The sequence below is a fragment of the Botrytis deweyae genome (genome assembly GCF_014898535.1).
Source record: "Botrytis deweyae strain B1 chromosome Unknown BDEW_018, whole genome shotgun sequence".
NCBI lineage: Eukaryota > Fungi > Ascomycota > Leotiomycetes > Helotiales > Sclerotiniaceae > Botrytis > Botrytis deweyae.
The window spans coordinates 109,316-134,770 of NW_024066225.1; the positions used below are offsets into that span (position 1 = coordinate 109,316).

A 25,455-nucleotide genomic window follows, 5' to 3' on the forward strand; every position below is an offset into this window, starting at 1 on the left:
TTGGTATGCAGAGGGAGATGGAAATGAAATGAAATGAATCGGATTGGATTGAATTGAAAGTTCTTGTGCATGTGTGTACCTATGATGGACCGGGGAAACTTTATATTGATACGTGAGGTAAGATTATATGTATACATATATAGGTACCTATACATACATATACATACATATATACATACATATACATACATATATACATACATATACATACATATATACATACATATATACATACATATATACATACATATATACATACATATATACATACATATATACATACATATATACATACATATATACATACATATATACATACATATATACATACTGATAAAGCTACTACTACCTACCCACCTTCGAAACAAGACAAATACCTATTCATAGCTACCTTCAAAGCTGGGCTACGCCATCCGTTGTGGAGATTTCGAGGAGTAACTTACTAGGTAGGATTTTGTGTGCGATATAACGATGGCGTACCGCGTGTACGAGGCTGAATGTTTTTGGCATCCTTTGAGGAGGGGGAGGGGATGTTCTGAGATATTAGGAGATTGAGTGGGTGCTTGATGGCGAGGGTGTGGATGCGGATGAGGATATATAGTTCTTTGTGATTGTTTATCATGAGGTGAGTAGGGAAGATTTTGTTCAATATACTTTTTTTCTCATTCATTCATTCATTCATTCATCCATTTTTTAGTTCTAATCTTACCTACTCTCGAGTCTCTAGAGCAAAATCTCTTAAAAATGCTCTCTCAACTCCAACTCAAGCCTCTCATCACATTCCTCTATTTTTCTTCTTCCGTCCTGGCCATTCCCGTTCTGGAGGAAAAAGGCACATCTTGCACTGCACCTGTACATGTACCTTCTCTTTCCCTCTCGCGACCTCTCCCATACACACCCGAAATACCACCCACCCCACCCACCTCAAACACCCACACAAATACCATCTTCCCATTCATCCCCAACGCTCAACTAACCCCCCCTAGGAAGGCACCGGAACCTGTCAACCCACCTCAACCTGCACCAGCAACGGCTTCCACATCTCCGGCTACTGTCCCGGCCCCACCTCCACACAATGCTGCATCTCCAAAACATGTCAGCCCTCTACGGGCGCAGGAGGTCTCTGTCTCAATACCGCTGGTGGTTGTGATGGCGGATCATTCATCGCGGGTTTCTGTCCCGGAAATAGCGCGGTACAATGTTGTGTGAAGAAGAGCGATACGAGCGATAAAAAAGATGCGGAGAAGGGGAGTGCGAGTGGGAAAGATGTGGTGCAGGCGGCGGTTGCAAAGGAGGGGGTGAAGTATGTTTTTGGTGGGGGTGGATGTAAAGGGGAATCAAATGGAGGATTTGATTGTTCGGGTATGTGGATTCTCAAGTTGTTTTTGTGTAGATATGTGAGGGATGAACTAACGATTTGGGATAGGACTAACACAATACGCGATCTGCAAAGCAGAAGGATATACCATTCGTACGCCCTCCCTTGCTGCCTAGTCCCCCTCTCCTGAACTAACACTCTACCTCCAGCTCGCACAGCCCAACTCCAATACCACTCTTCCCTCGGAAAACGCATTCCCCGCGCCCAAGCCAAAGCAGGCGATTTTATCTTCTGGGGCACCAATGGTGATTGTATGAATAAAGTTCATCATGTGGGTATCTTTATGCGGAGTAATTGGATGGTCAACGCGCCGCATACTGGAAGTGTGGTGAGAGAAAGTACGTTTGAGGGGAGTAGTGAGTTGTGTGATTATGCAGTGAGGTTTTGGAAGGATTAGATGAAGTTTTGGGGGAGGGCAAGATCTCGTCCCTGGGGGCTGATTTGTTGAATGGTGTATGTGTCAGTGTGAGTAAGTGTAGTTTGTGATGGTTTGTGGTGGTTTGTACGGATGAAAGATGTAATCTTTCTTTTATTTAGATACGCTCCTTTCTGCATTTGAATTCTTCACTTGTGCCTTTTCCTCTTCACAAAATTTGAATGGAAATGATCTTCAATGGCCAAGTCAGTGATAGAATCCGTGCCATCTACAGCATTTTCAACAGTCGAATTTTCAAAGGCACTACTTCTTTCTGTCATTCCTTTGCCATATAATGCATACACATCGTGATTTTCATAGTCTATCCATCTAAACAACATATGCATATAGTATTGAAGATGAAAGTTAACAATCAAATCCCAACCATCATATGAACACCACTCAACAGCATAGATTCAAGCATTCAACCTCCATATAAAAAACATATAAGTAACTGAACAATGCATCTCCAATCTTCATCCAATCCCCGTGCAACATCAATCTTAAAGCACAAAAATGTCCAACATAAGATTACTTTGCAACCACAAATGGCTAACAATGCGATACACGAAGGACAATCATACAAATTTCGAACCGGTAAAATCATCTGACGGTGCACATTGATGCGGATATCAAATCCCACGTCTTGAACAGCTCTTTGATAAATACGAAGTGCCTCCTCCCACTCCCGCCCACTTTGGTAGGATTTGAGGCTGAAACGCAGATACATTTGACAGTTTGAAAATATCTACAACCCAAAACAAGCGTTTTCAAGCTCAGAAATGACATACTAATGTAGTGTAGATCCGATAAACATATAAGCACTATCGGCATCTGATAGATCATCACTTTGCAAAATCTCGGCACTAGCTTGTGGTGATTGGATACTGTAACGTCTCCGATATGTACCTAGGTAGTGAGAATGAGTTTGATATTCCCGTTCTGAGTTGCGTAACTAGTATATCTCATTGCATAGTTTATCCACGGGATAACGTGGCTCACTCGATTTGAATATACATTCAAAAACTTATGTTACAAGCGATGAATTTCTTAGATCTTTTTTCCATGTCAAGCTGAAAGCAAAAGCGATATGAAAAGATCAAGGAAGTACAGTAGTAAACCCGAGACTACCTCGATATAAACATGCCTTCTCACTTTGCATATCCGCCTCATTAGTTGAACTGTTGTAGACTGGTCTATAGTTTCATTTGTGCTCTTGGACTGATCACTGGAATAAAGAATGAGACAGCGAATAGCGATGCACCCATAGTACAGAAAACGAGTTCAACAATGTTGCACAATATAGGCTAAGCCAGATGCGATGGCATTGATACATCTCATCTACTAATAGGCGACCTTCTAAGAATTTTTAACTCCCACGAGTGATAGATAGGGCTGAAAGAACAGAGAAGCAAGAGAAAAGTATTAAGATGAAAAGATTGGGACAGAATGAAATACACACCTGTATCATCAGCCACGTACCTTTCGCATTCGCTTATGAAGACCACAGAACTCAAAAACAGCGTCAATCTCGACAAAGTATCAGCGATATGAAGTATGGCCGAGCAAATGTAATGGGGAGTTTTTAGCAATACACTCAGAAATGAGATTGATTAACAATTGGAGCTTGCCACATACATCATGCCTTCACTATTTGCCCACAAAACACACAACCAAAGTGGCTCTCGGAAACGAAAGGATAAATGACGAAAGAATAGATGCGATGTGTTACGAGGCAGTTTCTAAAAATTGTACAGTTTTGATAAATTCGTGCCCCCCACGGCCGAGGGTTGGTGGGTCAGAGAAAGATAGGAACTATTGAGATTAAACTTAAATAGAGGTATGGGGTGTAGCTGGAATATCGAGGCGAAATCTTCTATAAGGCGAAGACCTTACACCGGTCACTCTCCTGCGTATTAGCCCTGTATGGGGCATACGATCAAAAGCCCACCCCAACGGCGAATAATCATTGGCGCTCGAAGAGTAATCTGGAGATAATTTATAGTGCTTATTATATTTTTCCCGTCCCTCTTCCCACATTTGCTGGTAAAAGGCTTTCTCGTCGTATAGCGCAGGATCCTCAATATCAAGACCAAATGTGTTGATCCCAGTCTTCTGGACAAAATCTTTCCACATGTATGGACCACTGCTAACCCATGGATCTGGGGTGAAGCCAATAGTATCAGCGATGTGCATAAAATCTTCCTTTATGATGCGTCTACCCCAACCATTAAGACAGGATGAAGGCCACCAATGTGATGGGTGCCATTTGGTTTCCGTTAAAAAATGTTGCAAAGGAAGAGTGAGCATGGAGTTTGTTGCAATAAATTGCCGTATGGAATTCGATGAATTTGAACAAGGGGTTTTGTATAGCCGTACGATTTTTACATTGTGCTCGAGTCGTGGAGGTAAGTCGTGGTTGCCCCTCTGTTGTATCTCGAAGTGTGTAGTATCAAACCAGTCCAACCCAAGATATCGACACTCATCTTGATGCTGAGAGTAGGATCTAATTATTGCCACGATGACTGAAGCTTCGTTAACACCTTTTATATCAACTGCCAACACTACGACAGGATGGCCAGCCATGCCAATCTTGCCATCTTTTTCGAGTTTTGCGCGGGCCGCTGGGTCCAGCTTTTGTGCACCGGGCAGAAACAGAATGCAGCCAGGCGCAATGTCCCAAAGCGGCACAGGAGTACTTAGTTGATGCAAAGGTTGAAACTTTTTGGGGTCATAGTATGGACTGAATATTTTGTTCCATACTTTCGATTTCTGCCATGCGCTTATGGGAACGTGGGTTGTATTTGTAGACGTAAGATTCGATTCTTTATCTTTCCTCAAGTTCCTCAAAGAATATTCAGATATCCCTGGGGCCACCGCATCTCTGCCAGTAGAATACGGCGATCTCGGCACATATTGAAAAGCGTTTCTGGAGTCTCTCAGGATAAACGGTACACCATGGCCAATGTTTGTATTCGGGGCTCTTCTTCGAATGAAGGACCTTCGAACAAGAGGTCGGGTCATTGGCGAGCCTTAAATACGGTTATGATAGGTTCAACGAATGTGTATATTAGGAGGATATATACGTTGCGCATAAAACTCGTTCAGATTTCAAGGATGGAATCGCATAGGACGAACTTGTTTAAAAACATGGTCAAGGTTTGGCCTAGAGAGGGTTCGGTATAAGGACATATGTTACAGGAGGAAACATTATGAGGTTTGAGGAGCTTACCAGAGAATTGGAAAGTCACTGCGACCGAGGGAGGTTCATGGGAGTGTCGTTGATGGTTTCGAAGGGAGTGAGAGTGAAGACGAATAAATAAATTAGATGATTTGTAATCAATCTGAAGTTCAATGATATGATAAGCGTGATTACTATCAACGATATGATATTTCCTATGCGATAGTAGGTATGCATAAGATATATAAGATAATTACAAGGCGACAACGACCATTCGTTCTCATTATACTGCTGTGATATTTGAATATTGAGCGAGTGATGTATGTGATGCGAATTCTATTCACTTATCAAAATCCAGAAAACGTTTGAACAAATCTAGGTTTGATCGCCTTAATAAGTTCAATTGTATGGTATCTCAAGTCTATAAATTCTTTTCCTTCCAGCCAGAATTAAAGAAATCTATCCCTGCCAACGTTGTATTGGCAAAGTACCTCCCTGATTCCTATTCTCTTTCCTCGACGGCGTCACCCTCCTTTGTTTCATTTTCCATTCACAAGGTACTGGTTCCATTTCCATTTCTGGGCCCCTCAGTCGAACACCTTGTTCATAGCTTGATGCGCCAATTCAACACCCAAGAATGTTGCCGCGTTAGCAGGTACAGCTCTTGCCAATGCTGGTCCAAATCCAGGGAAGAACGCCTTGAATCCTCCATTTCTATATAATCCTTTTATAACACCCCCAACAGTTGGTTTGCCTTCCATAGTCTGTAGCCTCGATTTGACTGTATCAACTGGGAAGACTGGAATCCACATTGCTACACCTGCGCATGCTCCCGCTCCAGTGATGGCCAATAAACTCAAGTCCTTCCCTGGTTTCCCGGTGACAGGGTCTATAGGAGTTAGACGACGCTTAATGTATTCGTAAGTTGCAAAGTATGCGGCACTTCCAGGTCCATCTCTTGCTAGTGTAGCAGCTGATCCTCGGAAGACTGATTTGATGCCACCTTCTTTGTACAGTTGCTTCACGACATCGACACCACCATTGTATTTTGGCTTTTCTCCAGGCGCAAGTTCTTTTTGACCTTGGATTTGTAGGAGGACCTTGACACGTTCAAATGGGGCGGTAATGATAGTTTGTGGAATGGCCGAGAAGAAGCCAGCTGTACTGATTTGAGCGATTGTGAGGGGTTCGTGAGGGGCAGTGGAGGTAAAGTTGCGCACAAGGTTCTTGCCGACATCGAAGCCCCAGAAAGACACGGCGACTGTTGAGTAGAAAGATTAGTTAGTTGTGTGGTCAAGGAACTTTGACATCGAAGCAAAGACAAGAAGAATCAATGTAAGAGGAAGGAAAAGGAGAGAGCATACACATAGGAGTGACACCCACTAGCGGCGCACTCACACCCGCATATAAACCCCTCGCAAGACCATCCTTCGCGACAGATTTCGTAACCACATCAATAGCACCTTTATAAACTCCTCTTTCCGCAGTTTGTAGACGGACTTTGACCAAATCAAATGGATGGCCAACAATGACTGCACAAACACCACCGAACCCTCCAGCAGCCAGTGACCGTAATCCTGCGAAGGATTTTTGAACGACAATTTCGGCGTCTTGTTTTAATTCGGCTTTAGATTCTGGGACGTGTGGCAGATGAGGGTTGATGGTGTCAATCTTTTGATTTATTTGAGCTCCTGTAGAGGCAGAAGAAGTAGGAGCCATGATTGGGAGAAGGGTAAGGCAAGGGAAGGAAACTTTGAGGGATTGTGAGAAAATCTATCTGCGAAAGGAATGTTTATTGGAGGGGAATGTTATGAATGAAGCTTGTGATTGTCAAGAGGGAGCTATCCCGCTACCGCGCTTTTCATATTTAAGCCGAGGCAGGCCAAAATCAAGCCAAAATCGAGTTGATCGGCTCGCGAGTGACACGAAAAATGGCACACGTGTCCTTTTAACCTCAATTCACGTCAATTACCACAACTTCAAAATTAATTATTAAATCACAACATAATGGTATCAACTCGCCGCGATCGCTATGAGGATAAAACGTATCCCCAACAGCATAATAGAACCCCTGTTAAAGCTAAAACCCAGGCTATGCTTGATGGAATAGCTGATGGAATTGTCACTACTTTCAAAGCTCGAGTATTCAGGGCCTACAATGTCGCACCTCGCACCGGATATCGACATTGGCATGATCGCGATCCAAGGCGTCTACATGATTCTACAGTACGTAAAGAGACTAGAGGAGCAAAAAAAACCCTTACTCCTCGCGATATACGTGCTATGGAGATCATGATCCAAACGGAGGGTTTTGAGGCTAGATCCCTCAATTGGAAGCAATTGGGAGAGGCATGTGGATTAGACCAATCCGGAAGGACTATTGCACGAGCTATGGGATCTATGGGATATCGAAAATGTATAGCTTGTTGCAAGGGATGGGTTACACAGAGAACAGCTGCCGCTAGACTCCAATTTGCCCGCGATATGCTAGCTAAATACCCTAATCCGGAGGATTGGAGAAGAGTTAGGTTCTCTGATGAGTGTCATTGGGGTTTCGGGCCTGAGGGAAAGTATAGGATCATTAGAAAGCTAGGCCAGAGGCTCTGTCCTGAGTGTATTCAGCTCAGAGGGGTAGAAAAGGAGGAACACCGCAATAAGCAACACTGCTGGGCGGCAGTGGGCTACAACTTTAAGAGCAATCTTATATATTACGATGTTCCTGGGAACCGGAATGGCAAGTTGTCCCATAAGGTTTATGTCGATACTATATTGGATGGGGAGGTAAAGCGATGGTTAGCTGTATCGAAGGATTTCGTACTCGAGGAAGATGGTGATTCAGGACACGGCTATGGGGGCAAGAAGGACAATATAGTGAAGAAATGGAAGAGAGATCATAGTTTAGAAACCTATCAAAACTGTCATGATAGTCCTGATCTCTCAATCATCGAAAATATCTGGCAAATCCCAAAACAAGTCGTTCGGAGGCATGCCCATTGGGACGATACAACCATGCGGGAGCTTATAAATGAGGGTTGGGAGCAAGTTACTATTGAACATATCAATAAACTAGTAGATACTATGCCTCAGAGGCTTAGGGATGTTATTAAAATGAAAGGACAGCTCACTGGGTGGTGAAAAGGTGGTCAAAAGGGTGGTTTTTAGAGTGGTTTCCCCCTCGAAACAACTCACTTTCAGAGGGAATTGAACCACAACACTACCTTATATCAATTATATAATTATATCACTCAAAACAGTACCCTATATAGCATCGATATTAATTTTTTTATCTTATACTGAATCTTAAAGCTCTGAATATAGCGAATTTAAAAGTCTCTGTCAATGGAAGCGAGTCGATCTTCCGTAATGAATTATTCTACGAATATTGCACTTAGAATCATAAAACTTATATAGAATTAATCTCTGATATCGAATTAATAAAACTACCATATTATTCTTATTATAAATATAAAAAGTGGTGGTGTTGAATCAATTGAAAGAGAGGTGTTGTTCCATTGAATGAGAATTACGAATTTGTGTGTGCCATTTTTCCTGTCACCCGCGAGATCGGTCATCGGCATAAGATATTACCCGAGTTTCGGATAGGAGGTGGAGGGACATTCGGGGCAGTGGAAAAATGTATCTTTGTTGAACATTTTTCGTGTTGTGGTACATATCAACCTCTGACATGCTGTGTTGTATTTTGGAGGATATAGTCTGATAGTGTCGGAGAATATAAAGGATGGCAAGAAGGGTCATATGATAGCATGAACGATTATGATATACGAGCATGAGAATGAGAAGGAAGAAAAGTATTGGATATCAACTTATGTTGTAATCCGGATATATTCGTGGTCTTACTACCCAAGACCGCCCTTAAGAAATCCTTTGCAGCTATTCATCAAATTCTTGATAATTTGATGGATATATGGCAAAGGTCTCGGTGACGACGAAGTGCAAAAGATATTTTTGGAAGGAAGCATTAAATCCAATTAGACGTTTTGGTTTAGACGATGACCCCTGAACCATCCCACACAAGTTCGAGACAACTTAGACACAACACAACTTACGAGTAGACAAGATCCTATTCCAAAGTAGAAGAAGTAATTTGTTAACCTTGTATCAGATTCCCAACTAAGATACCCTTGGCAAGCCCTATGAGAGAACCAATGACGCTCTCTTGATGCATTTTCCAAAGTTTGAATACTTTGCAGGTATAATATACCTTCCAGCGAAGCACCAAGCAAGGTTGGAGCTTGATTGTCATTTATTTATTCTTCACCAGCCCAACAACAAACAACAGCAACGGAAGCTAAAATGACATGTAAGTCTTACTATTTTCTATTCGGGTAGTCAGTCATTTTACATTTACTCCGTAGCTGTCGTGACGATATTAGGTCTTTTGGACAATTAAAGTTGCCTTTGCTGCCAATGGCTGGGAATTTCCCCCTCCAAATGATACCCCTCCGTCCCCTCCATCAGAATTAGACATACAGATCTAATTGTCTACCTAAGAATTTGGAGGTCATTTTTGGAACTACCAGACATCACTCATTGCTCTTTTATTTATTGACAGCTTTCATTGATCAATCAAGTTTTTCTCAATCCGAACTTTTCATAACAATACATTTTGCCAACGTCTAATCACAACCTTAATCGTAATACGTGTACGGCATCAGATGAAGGGATGATCGCTCGAGGGGAGAAGGCCGGCATTGGGCTGCACCCCAGTTCCCGGTGAAGTACCAAAGCACTGCAAAGGTAACTTGGGTAAAGCGAGAGCGCCTAAAGAAACATCATTCATTCATTTGACTCCACTCGAAAACAACACATTATTTGCTCTTACTTCTCTCACCTCCTTTCAACCACTTAGTATCCAGTTCAACGTTTAACTGCGCATGAATCAACAGTCATCCGTGCTATACAACCATGTTTTATATATTCCAAGTGTTCAAATTGATATATATGCGGACTGGGGACATGGTAAAGAGGTAAGATTAATAGTAAGGCAGCTCTCTAATATTATTATTTCTTGAACGTCAATCGTCTCAAGTGTTCATCTTTAAGTTTGTTTCGTTCGTTTTACTATTTGTTTAATTTTTCCAATGCCAGTTAATCTTCAACCTTCTGCTGGTACTTCTGGTAGTCTCAGGAAAGAAAAATCACGAGGAGAGGGTACACGAAGAATGCCGACTAATTCGCGACCTCCCCTATCGCATCGGATACGGGCATCGTTCGAAGGAAAGAAATCTCAGGATTCTACCAGTTCCAAGCATGCAAGCTTCTCCGGTGGCAGTCCAACTGATCCGGAACTCCTCCGACGGATAATCGATGAAGCTATCTCTGGAGATGTTTTCCAGGCTGCACTTGCTTCACACATAGCCAAATTGCTCAAGCCCGAAATTAAAACGGCTTTAGATACAATCGAGCCCGTTGTTAATGCAGTTCTACAACATGAGCTACTATTGAAGAGGACCAACAATAGTGTGGATCATGTTTTATTAAAGTTGGAGTCAATGGCAGATGAAGAAGGAGCAACAACTCCAAGCCAAGCAAGACTTAGTATCCACGGCGCCCTGACTTCACACCCGGTAGCAGACGAGGGACCACTGCCCATACCAGATAATTCGGCCCCTGGGACTGGTACACCTGTTTCAACCTCCAACCAGGAATCAAGACCCCTCTTCAACCGAGGCCTCACATACACTGCCGGAAAACTAACTGAAATCTCGGACTCGTTGGACTTGAATAATCATAAACTAGGGAAAGTGGTAGAAGGAATAGCGGAGATAAATAATTTATTGTCATCGAACGAACGCTTGGATAGTTTGAAAGAAAGCTCAGACAAGAATGATACCAAGACTTCGGTGATCCAAACGCAAATAGATCAATTGCAGGAAAATGTCAGGGTAGTCATCACTCGAATTGGTCCGGATCTAGGAGTAAAGGTAAAGGCGATCAATGATCATCTAACTGGAGAAATGCCCATTTTAGAGACGAGGGCTGTGGCTTCCAATGGTAGTGGGGGTGATGTTGAGCTTCTTCAAGCTATTTCTTCTAAATTAGAAGCCTTGAAGGATAGTTTGGAAACAGGAACTTCGTCACATAATGATAACTTGGGACTATTGAAGGAACAAATCAATGCTCTACAGTCAACACTCGACGCCCAGAAAGAGATATTGGGAGAGATCAAGGAAGCTGATAACAGTACTGAAATATTGGCTGGTATACATAAATCAAATGAGTCACATGAGGCACATGCCATAGTTTTGGGAGAGCTCAAAGAGAGAAATACACAACCTGTGGATCTATCAACCCAACCAGCTCCAACATCAGCAGACGCGGAAACACTACAAACGATCTTGACGGAAGTACAGAAATCCAATGAGGCACATGGGAAGCATACGGCTGCGCTCGAGAGCATGAAGGAATCGGATACAAGTGCAGCCATATTGGCGGAAGTTCAAAAGTCGAACGACTCGCATGTTCTTCATGCAGCTGCTCTAGAAAGCCTCAAAAGTACCACCCCGCCACCAGAACAATCCACCGCAATCGATCTAGCACCCTTTGAGACAAAGATGGACAGCTTAATAGAAGCAAGCACAGCAATTCTCACGGAAGTTCAAAAATCGAATGAATCACATGTTTCACACGCAGCTGCATTAGAAAGCATCAAGGCCCTGCCAACTCCACCTTCTGAATCTCCAACCGCAAGTGCAATTGTTGATTTGGGAGGCTTGGAGAAGGATATAGGAACTGTTATCGAAAAGCTGGATATGCACGCTGCTGTTCTGGAAGAAATTAAGACGAAGGATGTTTCTGGATCCGGAGGAATTGACGCTAGTGCTTTTGATAGCCATTTTGGTTCCATTACTACTTCCTTGGAAGCACATACAGTGGCATTGGATGAGATTAAATCGAGAGATTTAGCACCTCCTGATTTCAGTCCAATTATCTCGATGCTTGAAGCTCACACTGCAACCTTGGAGGATATTAAATCGAGAGCTGCAGGAGGGGATCCAGATTTCAGTCCAATAACTGCTTTGTTAGAAGCTCACAGTGCAACCTTGGAGGACATCAAATCGAGAGATCTGACACCTGCTGATAATGCTCCAATTATCTCAATGCTTGAAACCCATGCGGCAATGCTGGAAGATATCAAATCAAAAGACGCAGGAGGAAGTCCAGATTTCAGTCCAATAACTACCTTGCTCGAAGCTCATACGACAACTTTGGATGAGATCAAGGCTAGGGACACTACAAACAGCATTGATCTCAGTCCAATAACTGCTTTGTTAGAAGCTCATACTACAACCTTGGATGAGATCAAATCAAGAGATCCAGCGCCTACTGATTTCAGCCCAATAACGACCTTGTTAGAAGCTCATACTATCAGCTTGGATGAAATCAAATCGAAGGATTTACCATCTACTGATTTCAGTCCAATAACTGCCTTGTTAGAAGCTCATACTATAGCCTTGGAGGATATCAAGGCTAAGGACACTACAAACAGCGTTGATTTAAGTTCAATCACTTCGACTCTAGATGCCCACCGTGCAGTTTTAGATGAGATCGTATCAAAGGATGTACAGTCTAGTGGCGCACCCGCAGCAATCAATATGGATGCCTTTGACACAAATTTCGGTTCAATCACCGGTATATTAGCAGCACACACAGCCGCATTGGACGAGATCAAGTCCAAAGATGGTGCTTCCAATGCTTCTATATCCGCAGAAAATAACATCGAAATCCTCGACAAACATTTTGGTTCTATCACTACCATGTTGGAATCACACACTGCAGCATTGGAAGAAATCAAGGCGAAGGATTTCACACCGACTACGGGACAAATGGAGCTGAATACAGCAGCATTTGACGACAAATTTAGCTCTCTGACACGCATGCTAGATTCACACACAGAAGCTTTGGATGAAATCAAATCAAAGAACAATGATTCCGCTCCGCCTTCGACATCAAGAGATAATGTTGCCCTTGATTCATTTGAACCACATGTTACGGCGATTAAGAGTGCACTCGATGCTCACATGGGTGTGCTGCAAGAGATAAAGTCCGAGGCTCTTGCCAAAAATGATATGGATGCAATGGTAGTAGACAATTTGCTGGAACCACACATCATAGCTATCAAGAGTACACTGAGTGCACATACAGAAATTCTGGATGAGCTCAAATCCAACATTCTTACTAATACCACAGATTCCTCCGAAATTGCCAACGATTCTTTACCTAAGATATTGACCACCCTTAATCGCCACACCAATCTACTCACAGAAATCAAGAACGCGGATGTTAGTGATGAGATATTGACAGCATTGCATGAATTACAAGAAGGTAATTCTGCAGCTTTCAATACCCTCAAGGAATCGGATGTCAGTGATGAGATACTTACTGCGTTACATACTTGTAATGATTCACAAGAAAATTTGGATAGATCACTGCTTGAACTCCAGACAGCAGTGAATATTTCTATTTCATCTGAGCAAAACAGGAACAAGTCAATTGACCCTGTTGAAGCAGTTCAAGCACCGATCGCTACTGTTGACTTGAGCGGATTGGAGACCCAGATTAACGCGGTCATTGCGACGCTTGAAAGCCAAAATGTAGTTTTGGGAGAGATCAAACACACTACCAATGCTGGAATAGAAGCACATGGCTTGCACACCACGACGCTGGGTGAGATCAAAGATGCAGCTAGTGCCTCAAATGATTCTCACGCGACCCATGCGGCACTTCTTGGAGAAATCAGGGATGCAGCCAATGCTTCGAATGAATCCCATGGCACCCATACTTCTACATTAGGAGTCATTAGAGATGCAGCAGCCTCCTTGAGTAACGCACACGCCACGCAAATTGCTACTTTGGTCGAACTCAAGCATGCAATAAGCGCCTCTAATGAATCTCATAATACTCACACCAGTACACTAGCAGAGATACGAGATGCAGCCGCCAACTCAAATGACGCAATTCTTACGCACACAGCTACTCTTAGTGAACTCAAAGAAGCAATCAATGCATCGAATGACTCTCACACTTCTCACGCTGCTGCTCTGGAAGATTTGAAATCCATACATCCAACACAGTCGTCGCCAGATGCTACCTCTGAATCAACATCGCCACCGGTGCTTGATACAAGTGCACTAGATACCCAGCTCACAACCATTATCACAACTCTTGAATCCCAAAATTCCACCTTAGGGGAAATGAAAGATGCTCATGCCTCTCACACGATCACTTTGAGTGAAATCAAGGACGCAACGACAGCATCTAATGAGTCACATACTTCCCTTGCAACTGTCTTAAGCGAAATTAAAGATGTCCATTCCTCACATACAACAGCCTTGACCGAAATCAAGGACGGAACAACTGCATCTAATGATTCGCACAATTTACACACGACAATTTTGAATGAAATCAAGGAAGCAACAACGGCATCGAACGAGTCGCATACTTCGCACACAACAGTCTTGAGCGAAATTAAGGAAACAATTGCTCCTATCCATGGTATTGCTGAGGTCATAAGTACACATACAGGTCTGTTGGAAGGTCTGAAAGAAGACACCGGATCACAGCATACTGAAGTAAAAATTGATATTGACGGATTGAGGAAACTTGTAGATGAAAGTTCCACCAAACACGAGGAAAGTCTTTTGAAACATGGGGATTTGATTAGGGAACATGGTGACTTGGTTAAAGAAAATCACGATGGATTGAAGGGAACGATTGCGGGACTTGCTTTGGGCGGGATTGCTGGGGCGGGCGTTATGAAAGTTATGGATGAAGTGGAAGACAAGAATGGTGAGGTAAGTGATGTAGTTGAACGGGATGTAGAAGTGCTGGAAGCTTCGGTAAGTCATCCACGTTCCTGATGTCTCAGGAGAGATAGAATGCTGATAAGATCACACAGGCCGAAGAACTTGAGGTTATTGAAGAAGAATCACCGGTATTAGAACCAGAAGCACCTGTAAGTCATGGTGCTAATAGTAATTGAGGATATCGTGAGATGCTAACACAAAACTCAGGTGGAGGAGGATGCAGCTTCAGAGTCTAAAGAACAAAACCTGGAACCTCCAGTAAGTCTTAGCTTTTTGGAAAGCCAGATTGTATAGTTTATTGACAATTTAAAAGGTCGAAGAACAAGTTGTGCCGGGATCGGAAGCACAATTGAAGCCCGAATTCCCTGTGAGTTCATCATCAATCCTACATCCCTGTTGATGAGTATGTCAAATTAGAGTATTTTACTAACAAAAACTTCAGACGGATAACGAAAGGACCACCAGTGAGGAAACGCTAGTAGAGCCAGAGCTAGAACCAGAAGCTATTGTGACAGATACTGAGAATACGGTAAGTTCTAATCAACGACCGTGTGTTTTATAAAGCTCATCTGATATTCTTTGTAGGTCGACCTTAACGAAAATCCAGACCCTACACCAGTAGACCAGGAACCAGAGCCAGAGCCAGAAGCTGTAAGATACTATGAATCTAATCTTCAAGCCCATCTCGTGAGATGAAAGCTTTGTCGTAAGGCAAGCAGCTAATTACCTGTGATTCAGGTTGAGAAAGAAGTTCCAATCGAGGAACCGACACCCATCGAGGAACTGACAACCATCGAAGCGGAGGCTCCAACACAGGAAGCTGTCGTTGAAAAGCCGAATCCAACAGAAGAGGAACCGGAACCAGCTGTAAGACTCATATATTGCGGGGTGGTGGCGTGACTAACAATACCTATAGACTATGGAAACGACGGAAGATACAGCAGCTATTGAATCCCAACAGACTGGCAAAGATCTCTCTGGCGAAGAGACACTTCCTCAAGAGGAATCTGAGCCCGTAGCAACCTCCGAGGATTCTGTAAATTTCCCTATTACAAACATAATTGCCTATGTGACTAACCAATTTCTCTAGTCTGAACTCAATCAAGAAGTTGAAATTTCAGCAAGCAACGATAATGAGGAGTCCGAAACTCTTGCGAAGGAAGCAGAAATTGATGGTGTCACACCAAATTCAATTGAACAATCGGGTTTGACCCAGGATACGTAAGTTACATCAGGATAACTTTAGCATTGCATAGTACTAAGAAACTTAAAGTCCCGAAGATGAAGCGCCTCAAGTAAACGATACAGCAGAAGAACCAATGTAAGTCAAAAAAATTCTTGAAATTTCACAAAACATAATTGAGGGGAATTGACCTGAAGATTCGTCGATGTAGACCTGAAGAGAGCGATGTCACAGAGCTATCCAAGGACGAATTGGCTCCCGAAGAACAACTTGCCGTTGAGAAGATACCTGGTGAGGAAGAGACTGTTGCGGTGGAAGGGTAAGTTTCTTTTCGTCTGATTTGGGCCATTGGTGATTGAGTGACGATTGGAAGATTTCTTTTCCAGGTCTAAAGTGGGACATCAGAGGAGGTGGGCTAACACAACATCATCATAGGTCTGAGGAGGAAGCATTTGGTAAGAGTGAGAGAGCTCAAGTACAGCAAAATGAAGATTTAGGCGATGACGATTCGAAGTAAGTTGATTGTTTGAGAATAAATTGGGAGCTAGGTACAAGATTCTGACGCACAATTAAGATTCACTGAAGAGACAGCGCCAGTTGCTGTGGAGGAAGAACAGTAAGTTGATAGCTTTGGACTGATCAATTTGATACAAACACAATTGTGTCGATACTAATATGATGATAGACCAGCGAAAGACATAGTTGCAGACAATGCAGTTGAGGATGTGAGCCCTGGCGAGGAAGCTTTAGAGTTTGTGGAAGATAAGTAAGGCATCTTTGATATTCTTCTATGATGAATTAAGCTGACAATCGAAAGACTTGTCGAAAAACCTGTTTTACAGGAGTCAGATGAAAATTTGACCGCAGACTTGCAACAGACACCTCCGGCGGAAGAAGAAGAAAAGCTCCCCGAAGTCAAGGAATCTAGTGAGCCAAGTTTAGAGGAAATTCCCACCGAAACTCCTATACCAGAAGCCTTCATTGATACGCCTCCGGCACACTCGGAGGATGCTTCTTCTCTGGAAGCAAACAAACCTGTTCCGGAGTCTGAGCAGGCCAACGTACCTGATTCCGCTGATCCTCCCGTCGAAATCGAAGAAACACCCGTTCTTACAGATCACAATGTTGAGGCAGTTACTCAAGTACCCGAAGCAAGTCATGAAGCACCCGCGGATAGCTTGGAAATCTCTACAGAGTCTGAAGTCATTGATCCGTCCAAAGAAGAGCAAAAGGTTGATGAGGAAGGGGAGATAGAAAAATTGGCTGAAGAACATCCGGTCGACAGTAATGAAGTCAATTTGGAAAAGGACGATTTGGAACCTAAGGATGAGAATCTTCCCACCGAAGACGCGGAAAGTACTGTTGACACGTCGAAAGAGGATAAGTCTTCAGAGTCAGCCGCGGAGATCGAGACACCTCTTCTAGATTCAAACGATATGAATGAGGTTCCTGCCGAGATTGATGCAAAGGATTTGGAAACGGAGGTTGCGGAGCCTAAAAATGAAGAGACACCGGACCAGGCGGAGGAAAATATTGAGTCCGCTCATGATCAAAGCAATCCCGATACTCCTATCGAAACCGAGGTACCCATTTCGGGTATGAACGACCAAGATGAAGAGCCTGCAAAGACTGAGGTGAAAGACTTAGCAGTGGAAGATGAGGAACCTCATAGCGAGGAAGTACCTGAACAAGCTGTCGAGAACCTTTCACAAATCGTGCAGGAAGAAAACTTTTCCGAGCCGGTTGTCGAAAAAGAGAAGTCTGTTCCTGATTCAAACTCCCACGACCAACATCCTATTGAAACCGAACAAGAATCAGTGGAAATTCCTGCTACCGAAAATGCCACTGAAGAAATCTCCAGCGAGCCCACAGAAGCCATTGAGCCTCCACACGAGGAAGAAATCCCACAATTACCTGTTGAGACTGAAGAAAACGCTCCCGAGTTGAAAACTCAAGATGAACCTCCAATCGACAGCGAAGAAGCCCCCGAGGAACATGAAAACTTGGAAGATCTAACTCCATCTGTCGATAATAAAGAGAAGACTCTCGAAACAGACAGCCAGGAATCCAGCAGTGAGCATGCACCTCTCGAGGCTGAAGAGATACCCATAGAAGTCTCTCATGAACAAAGTCCAGATTTAACTACTGAAACCGAGATACCAGCAATTGAGTCAAGTGATCAAACGCAAATCCCATTCGAGAGTAAAGCGAAGTCCGTGGAACCTCCTGTTAGTGAACCGGAAGCTGCAGGTATGGATAGTGAAGAGCTGCAAGCGGGTAATGAAGCTCAGATTCCGGAAATATCACTGCAAGAAACTGTTCAAGAGCCGGTGGTTGAGGATCAAAGTCCTGTTGTGCCAGAATCGAGTGGGGAAGCTCAGGAGTTTACCAGCCACCATGAACCTCTTGAACCAGCTGAACATCATGCTATTGAGGTGCCTATGGAAGAATCAGTCATTGAGAACCAAGTTCAATTCTCCGCTGAAGAGGAAAGTGTCGACAAAGCTCCATTAGAAAGTAGTCCTGAGCCAGAAGTCGTGAACGAGAATATCTCTGATGGCTTAGGATCAAGCGAAGAAGGCCAGATCGTAGCCAACGATAGCGACAAATCTCTACCGACTGAGAGGGAAGTTCTCGACACTCCCCTGGGAGAATCAGTTTTCGGAAGCGAACCAACATCCGAAAATATTAATCATGAAAATTTCGAAAATATCAGAGATGCAGAAAAACCAATACAAATCGATGAGAAGATTGCCGAGACACCTAGCCAAGATTCAGTTCTTGAAAGCCAGCCAAAATCAGAGTCGGTTATCTATGAGGATCCTGAAGATATCAAAGCCCGTGAGGAGATTGCTGCCTTGAACGCGGAGATGGATAGAATTTTAGCTGAGGCTGAGGAGGAGGAAAGAAGAAATGCTCCTATCGAGACGGAAAAAATTCACGAGGATCAAACCAAGGAAATAGATGTTGAACAAGATGCCGAAGAATCAACTCAGGTCGCGGAAGCACAAACACCAGTCCAAGACCAGGAAACTTCTAGAGCTCGAATTGAGGATGAGCAAGCCCAGGCTGATGTAACTGAGCCGGAGGAAGAGCAAAAGGTTCCTGTGACTGATGAGGACCTTTCAAGCGACACTAGCCCGGGAGGAAATCTAGAAAGACATGTCGTATCATCCAACGATCTCGAAGAAGATGCTATTCCTGTAGAATCTGGGAGTCATGAGGTAGAATCTACCAATATCTTAACCGCAGACGAGTTGCACTACCTCGAAAAAATCCCCCCAGCTACCCACGAGGATGTTATCGAAAGTCAGAGCCAGATTGCGGAGGATGAAAACGTACAAGAAAACCATCCAGTAATCCCTTCCGAGGATGAAAAAACAGATCTTGAAATTCCGTTAGTAGCCGAGCAGCCGGAGAATGAAATCAAGAGCAACGAAAGTGCGCCTGACCAAGCTGCAGCTTCATCTGGAGAAGAGGAACAGGTGTTAGACATGGAATCACTAGCTTCCGAAGCTCACGTAGAACCCGAGATGGAAAGCTTCGAGAATACACAGTCGAGTGACGATGTTGCACCTTCGTTGGATAATGAGGAAGATGATTCTTTGCCTATTCAACTTGAATCAGAAACAGGCATTGGAGAATTTAGACCAGAGGAGCCAGAATGGAAAGGAGAGATGAACCATGAGCATTATCTCGGGGAATCTGAACAGGAAACCCCAAGAGATGTAATGACACTCGGAGACTACCCTGCCGAAGACTACCCTGCCGAAGACTATCCTGCCAAAGAAAGTTCACTCTCTAAATTGGATTCCATTAATCAAAGCACCCAAGATGAGGAAAGTGGAGTTGAGGAAATAGAGAATGAAAGCCCCTCAGTGGAGCATTTCGAGATCGTTGAATCAGAGCCATTCTCAGAAGAAACCCCAAGAGACATCGATTCCAAAGTTGACGAGAATGCTCACTCCGTGGATCGTGAAATCGACCCAGAAAATGTTGAAGATTACAACGAATTAGGGGCTGATCTTTTGGTCCCTGAAAGTCCTCAATCTGAAACAACCGATGATAACGAATGGGATGAACCATATGATACTCCCGATGACAGATTACAAGGATTAAAACCTTCAGCAGAATTCTTATCAACTACGTCGAATTACGGAGAAGCTCCAGCCATCGAGGAAAACCAACATGATGGCGAGTCAAACCAAGATGAAATCGCTTCCGAGATTCCTCTCCCGAGCCCATCAGTCCAGAAAAAGCAAGCTATCCTAGAGGAGGACTATCCTGCTGTCCAAAACTTTCCAGAGCAACATGAAAGTTACCAATCCTTCGATGATTTTTTCCCAATCGAGAATGAAGCTGTTCGAAACAGCTCCCATGTTTCAAATGAAGATACGGTAGAATTCGCGGAAGACTCTAGAGAAGCTCCAGTCATGTCTGATAACCAACACATATCGGGGAATAAATTTGCCACCGGATTCGAGGATGACTTACAACCTGAAGATACCGAATCCATCTATTCCCAAGAAAATGAGCCAGCGATCACTGCAGAACATCACAGGCTAGAGATAGATGATTTTTTCAACCCAAGAGCCACTGTCAGTCAATACGTGGCTACCGAGCAACTAGAACCAGAACAAGAGTCAGAAACTAGCCCTATCATTACCAGAACTGACTCAACTCACAAGGCCCAGTCCAGTCAGCCTGAAATTTCAGCGGAGCAAAGATACACAGGCTATGGCTACGACTATGACTATGAAGAGCCTGCTCTAAATACACAGACGTACTCCGACTCGGAAGATGATATGGGGTCATTTCAACCGGGACCAGCAGCTTCAAGCTATGAATCAAGGGGCTCTTACCCCTTCCAAGGAACCAGCTTTAGTAGATCTATACCACAACCAAGATATTCAAGCAATGAAGAAGTTGCTCACGATACACGTACTTCATTCAACGACCAAGATGACATCCAAGATTTGAGATCAATGCCTACATATTCTGGCTCAAGCTATTCTCAACAATACCCCTCAGAGTCCTATCCAACCCAAGAAGTTCACTACGACGAGCCTGAGCCCCAACAAGATCAGCCAATAACGCCCACATATCAATCGTCATATCAAGATACCATTCCAGCAACTCCATCAACAGCTTTAACGACGAAAATCTCCACCGAAACATTTCCTACATATGATGAGTCCCGACCTGTTTCCCGGGGTATGAATTTCGGGTTGCCAATAAGAGGAGCAGAACGTGTTGAAACGATTCGCGAAACTCCCGAGACCACATATCCTTCATATAATGAGTCAATGCGATCTCCCGCACCCTCGCGACTACCAATCGCGAGCCAAAGATCGTCAGATAGTATGCGTAGAAGTTGCAGCCCTGAACTGAGAAAACAGAGTAGCTATTCTAGATATGGACATGATGAGCCTGGGCTAGGAAAATCTATGGGTTCTTCACAGGGATTCAATTTTGGTCGTTCCCCGACTAAGATTCCGGGTTCTATTGGGAGGTCAAGCAGAGTTCCAGATGTTGGAAATGAGTATGGTCATTCGACGAATAGATATGGTGAGCCAGTGCGCTCTTTGGGGGCTTCGCAAGGATCTAGATTCGGTCTACAGGGTACGCATCCAGCTAGAGAGTCTCATGAGGAAGTTCCAGAATACGGAAGTCAAAAGAGAAGTAGTAATGTGAAGGATCTTTTGAGTCGATTTGAAGGTGGCGAATCCTCATCCTCAGCCCCTTCTCAACAAGAACGTTTCAATATCCCGACATATCAAGAGCGTTTCAGTACTTCTCTTCCTCGACCCGCTGAGCACAGATCGATCGGAAAACAGCCTCAATACGAACAAGAAAGTCACTTTGAGGCTGTAACACCACTTGATCATAATCGATTTGATTTTGTGAGTGAGGAAAGTAGTCCGGTTCAAACACCTCTCGAAGAGAGGGAACTGCAGCTCGAGAGCGGAGAAAGCAGCGAGGTACAAACGCCATTGGAGGGAGAATTTAGACTGGATGAGGGGATAGGTGGAAATGTAAATGCAGGAGTACCGAAGAAGAGGAGGAGTAAGAGGGGGAAGAAGAAGGGCAATTGAGGGACAGGTGGAGGTCAGGCTTGAGTTGGAGAGAAAATGGGATTGGAAAGTGTGAGATGCGGTTGGAATGAAAATGTGATTGAACGAGCGATGGGCAATGAAGGATGATTGACGCTTGATGGTAATGAAAACGGTGGATGAATTTCGAGAACTGGACGATTTTGGTTGGGTTTTGGTTGGATTTTGGTTTTTGTAAATAGGGAGTTTGGGATTGTGTCGGAGTTTCTGCTTGTTATCCATAGCGATGCTGTCTAATAGTCAGTTTTATATTTTCAAAGAAGGACTTCAACAACGAGCATTTGTCAATATCTCCCGGGATGTGAAGAGAAATTTTGTGAGAACCAGAGAAGTTATTTACATTGCAATTTCCTTCCATCATGCAGTGACTTGGCTTCGAGTGCAAACCGAATATCATCAGAACTACACTGCAATCTCGTTTCTTGATTGATTTGAATTAGAGGGGAATCTGTCTTTATTCTTGGAGATGAAGATCTATATTGTTTTGAATCAAGTATACTTGGGTACTGGCTATGAATTATGAGATAAATCCTTGAAATGTCTTACGTGGTAGTTATATGTGTAGTACATTGATCGAAAGCTTAGATAGCTCCTTCCTGATCTCTATACTAGATTCGGACATTTAGCAACGATAAGCTGGAGCTGTTGAGAAGTGTATCTATAGTAATCGGAGGGATCTTAGAGTTTTGAGATATACCGTTTGAAACATTTAAGAGGGGTGATCGAGTTCACTAAGTCTGTACTTGATACTTCGAAACTGTGCTCGAAGAGAGCATGCGATGAGTTCTGACATTCTTCAAAGTGAATGAAAGAACATACATAGCAAACTTTCATGATCTTCAAATGGGAGCCATACACCTGGATTATGACATGCAGGAAATAAGAGATGAGTATCTTCAGTTCATTAATCAAACCTAATATTGCTGATATCTGACTGAATATCACCAGGTGGGTGTTTGTGATTGTTTGTTTGTGTCAATATCTCTTATTGTGTATACTTCATCAATATTAGGGAGAAATTATAGAGAGCACATTCACCTAGCAGCCATTCATCAATGAAGGATATTAAAAACATAATAGTGAATTATTTATTTGCCATACTACAGCCGAGATACAATAAATTAAAAAACCATCCTAATTAACCAGCTTGTTGAACACATTCCTTAACTAGACCATAAAGAAACAAGAAGCAGTAATCAGCCGATAATTATCAGCTGAATACTTCATAAATCCTGACCTGAATCTTAACCACTACATAATTTTGTCCCATTGTTGTAATCAATTGTCAATCTAATGACAAAATCTAAAGGATACCTCTTCTAGCAGCGAAAACAAATGCTCCAATAATAGCAGCAATTGAGCCGGCAACGAAGCAGGTCATGACAATTACGAAGATCTAGAAGACACATAGAATTAGCAATGAACAAGAATGTGGCAGTGAAGTGGTATAATGGTAAGAACTTACGATGAGGTAGGGGCGCTCAACTCTGCGACGGCTAGCACTCTCCAAGTCTCCCTCCTCGCTGGCGATAGGTGCATCTGCGTGATCGTCCAGGCGTTGGTCGAGGGTTGCTGATGGATTGGGGCCAGTATATTCAATACCTGTTGCAGCTGGAGCAGGACCAAGGTTGATGACGGGCGAAGCAGGGAAGAGGTTCGAGGGAGCGGTACACTCGTGATCATGGTTGATGAGTGCAGAGCAATTGCTGATAACGCTCTCTGAACGACCACGAGAAGTCGATCCAGTCTCATCGTGTACGATCCACTCGTCCGAAACGTTGAGGTAACCGTTTAGGACATTCGAGACCCATTGGCGATCTGAAGCAGTGCTACTACCAAAAGTGGGTGCGCGCGTGAGTCTTGCAGAAGTGCCCTCGCAGCGAAAAGCAGCAAGATCACCTTCCGATCCCCAGCTTCTCAGGCTTGGCTCTCGGGGAATAGGACGAACCAAGTGGCCAAAGACTGGGTGCCAGCTTTCCTTAGCAGGATGATCTTCCATGGAACTGTCTCCGCATTTTTGAGATTGAGGAGAAGCTTTGAGGTATGTCGCATCGGGTCGACGAAAGTTGAGAATTCCACGCCAAACTTCGGTCTCAGCAGTGTCATGCGCAAGATTGTAGTAAGCAAGATCGGATACACGTAGTCGAGTTTGCTGGGGAATGCCCTTGAAAGCATGGAATTGTGTGATGAGAGTTGCGCACCGAGCTTCCATCTCCAATGGGTCAAGGAAGGTTTGAATGCAGAATGTCGGGTCATCTTGGAGTTTTTGAACTTCGAGATATCCTGCAGGAAGAACTGCACTGTAGTGAGCCGACTTCAACTATAATTAACATCAGGAGTTAGTATAGGTTTCTGGGACAAGGGAAAAATAGTTGAATTCTGGATTGGATTCTCGAATTCACTTACAAAATCCTCCCATTCAGCAACAGCACCAGGATTCTTGTAATCATCATGGATTTGAATCAAATTTTGCTCCTCTTTGTTTGCAATTGTTGTCTCTTCTTCCTCCATGGTTACTTCGACTTTGTCCATGTTGATTGCTATCGATCTATCTTATTGATCAATGGATGAAAAAAAGTTGTTATTGTTCGAAGTTGTTTTGTTGAGAAGAAGAAGCTGAGTCGAGATCTTGTTGGAAGAGGATCGCTTCGGAACGGAATATTTGTTGTTGACGCGACGCGACAGCTTCACCTTCGGATAGACCAGTATCTTCCTGTTCTATCTTCGGATAGGAAGGGTGAAGATTGCAAAGAAAAGTGAAAGGAATTCGAAAGGAAATGCCTCTTGGATTGAGATTGTGTAGTCTTACAGGATAATTCTTGAACGAACCCATTGATAAGTGTCAATTTTCAATTAATGGCATAGCCAGAACATACATGATACAATCTTCTGTCTGTGTTTGATTCAAGAAAGGATGTATATAATGGAAGATATTGAAGGATCGGAAGAAGATGTCTTATGAGGACCAGATGCTGATAATAAAGAGTTGTAGAAGAAATAATAGCAAGGAGCTGGAGAAAATATTTTTTATAGATAGAATTCATCTGGTTAACATGATCTTGAATGTTGTGGTATTCACTGACAATGTCCACCTCCAGAACATGAGTGGAACAGCCTTTGAGCATTCCCCGCCATTGTCAGCTTTTTAAAATCTACAATATATATATATATATATTTATTGATAGATAGCCGATTATGTTGATGAGGATAAATATAAGTGAGAGAAAATAGGTATGTACTACATAGAGTAGGTTACTCAATGTATTCCTTTTTCGTGTTTCTGAGTCACCAGATTTGATATCAAACATAATCACTGCCACAAGCACAATAATGAAAATCAGAATTGCTCACAACTTTC

The 25,455-nt window shown here is 43.3% G+C and overlaps 6 protein-coding genes across 6 annotated transcripts; 3 read left to right on the forward strand and 3 right to left on the reverse strand.

Moving 5' to 3' along the window:
- Nucleotides 1-744: 744 nt before the first annotated feature.
- On the forward strand, nt 745-1,775 carry EAE98_007530 (uncharacterized protein; the record flags this gene model as incomplete). Its single annotated transcript, XM_038955153.1, has 4 exons — nt 745-852; nt 987-1,362; nt 1,427-1,471; nt 1,528-1,775. The coding sequence occupies 4 exons, from the start codon at nt 745-747 to the stop codon at nt 1,773-1,775; spliced, it is 777 nt and encodes a 258-aa protein (XP_038808331.1).
- A 1,848-nt stretch (nt 1,776-3,623) lies between these two features.
- On the reverse strand, nt 3,624-4,817 carry EAE98_007531 (uncharacterized protein; the record flags this gene model as incomplete). The annotated part of the gene is made up of 1 exon (XM_038955154.1): nt 3,624-4,817. The coding sequence occupies one exon, from the start codon at nt 4,815-4,817 to the stop codon at nt 3,624-3,626; it is 1,194 nt and encodes a 397-aa protein (XP_038808332.1).
- Nucleotides 4,818-5,561: 744 nt separating this feature from the next.
- EAE98_007532 (uncharacterized protein) lies at nt 5,562-6,693 on the reverse strand (the record flags this gene model as incomplete). Its single annotated transcript, XM_038955155.1, has 2 exons — nt 5,562-6,235; nt 6,339-6,693. 2 exons carry the CDS (start codon nt 6,691-6,693, stop codon nt 5,562-5,564), a joined length of 1,029 nt encoding a protein of 342 aa, XP_038808333.1.
- A 288-nt stretch (nt 6,694-6,981) lies between these two features.
- Nucleotides 6,982-8,109, forward strand: EAE98_007533 (uncharacterized protein; the record flags this gene model as incomplete). Its single annotated transcript, XM_038955156.1, has 1 exon — nt 6,982-8,109. The coding sequence occupies one exon, from the start codon at nt 6,982-6,984 to the stop codon at nt 8,107-8,109; it is 1,128 nt and encodes a 375-aa protein (XP_038808334.1).
- Nucleotides 8,110-10,076: 1,967 nt separating this feature from the next.
- EAE98_007534 (uncharacterized protein) lies at nt 10,077-22,079 on the forward strand (the record flags this gene model as incomplete). The annotated part of the gene is made up of 15 exons (XM_038955157.1): nt 10,077-14,834; nt 14,894-14,950; nt 15,009-15,059; nt 15,115-15,168; nt 15,244-15,330; nt 15,387-15,452; nt 15,540-15,668; nt 15,718-15,837; nt 15,892-16,022; nt 16,075-16,122; nt 16,196-16,303; nt 16,420-16,497; nt 16,559-16,600; nt 16,670-16,750; nt 16,802-22,079. The coding sequence occupies 15 exons, from the start codon at nt 10,077-10,079 to the stop codon at nt 22,077-22,079; spliced, it is 11,088 nt and encodes a 3,695-aa protein (XP_038808335.1).
- A 1,321-nt stretch (nt 22,080-23,400) lies between these two features.
- Nucleotides 23,401-24,629, reverse strand: EAE98_007535 (uncharacterized protein; the record flags this gene model as incomplete). Its single annotated transcript, XM_038955158.1, has 3 exons — nt 23,401-23,493; nt 23,563-24,417; nt 24,504-24,629. 3 exons carry the CDS (start codon nt 24,627-24,629, stop codon nt 23,401-23,403), a joined length of 1,074 nt encoding a protein of 357 aa, XP_038808336.1.
- Nucleotides 24,630-25,455: the final 826 nt, after the last annotated feature.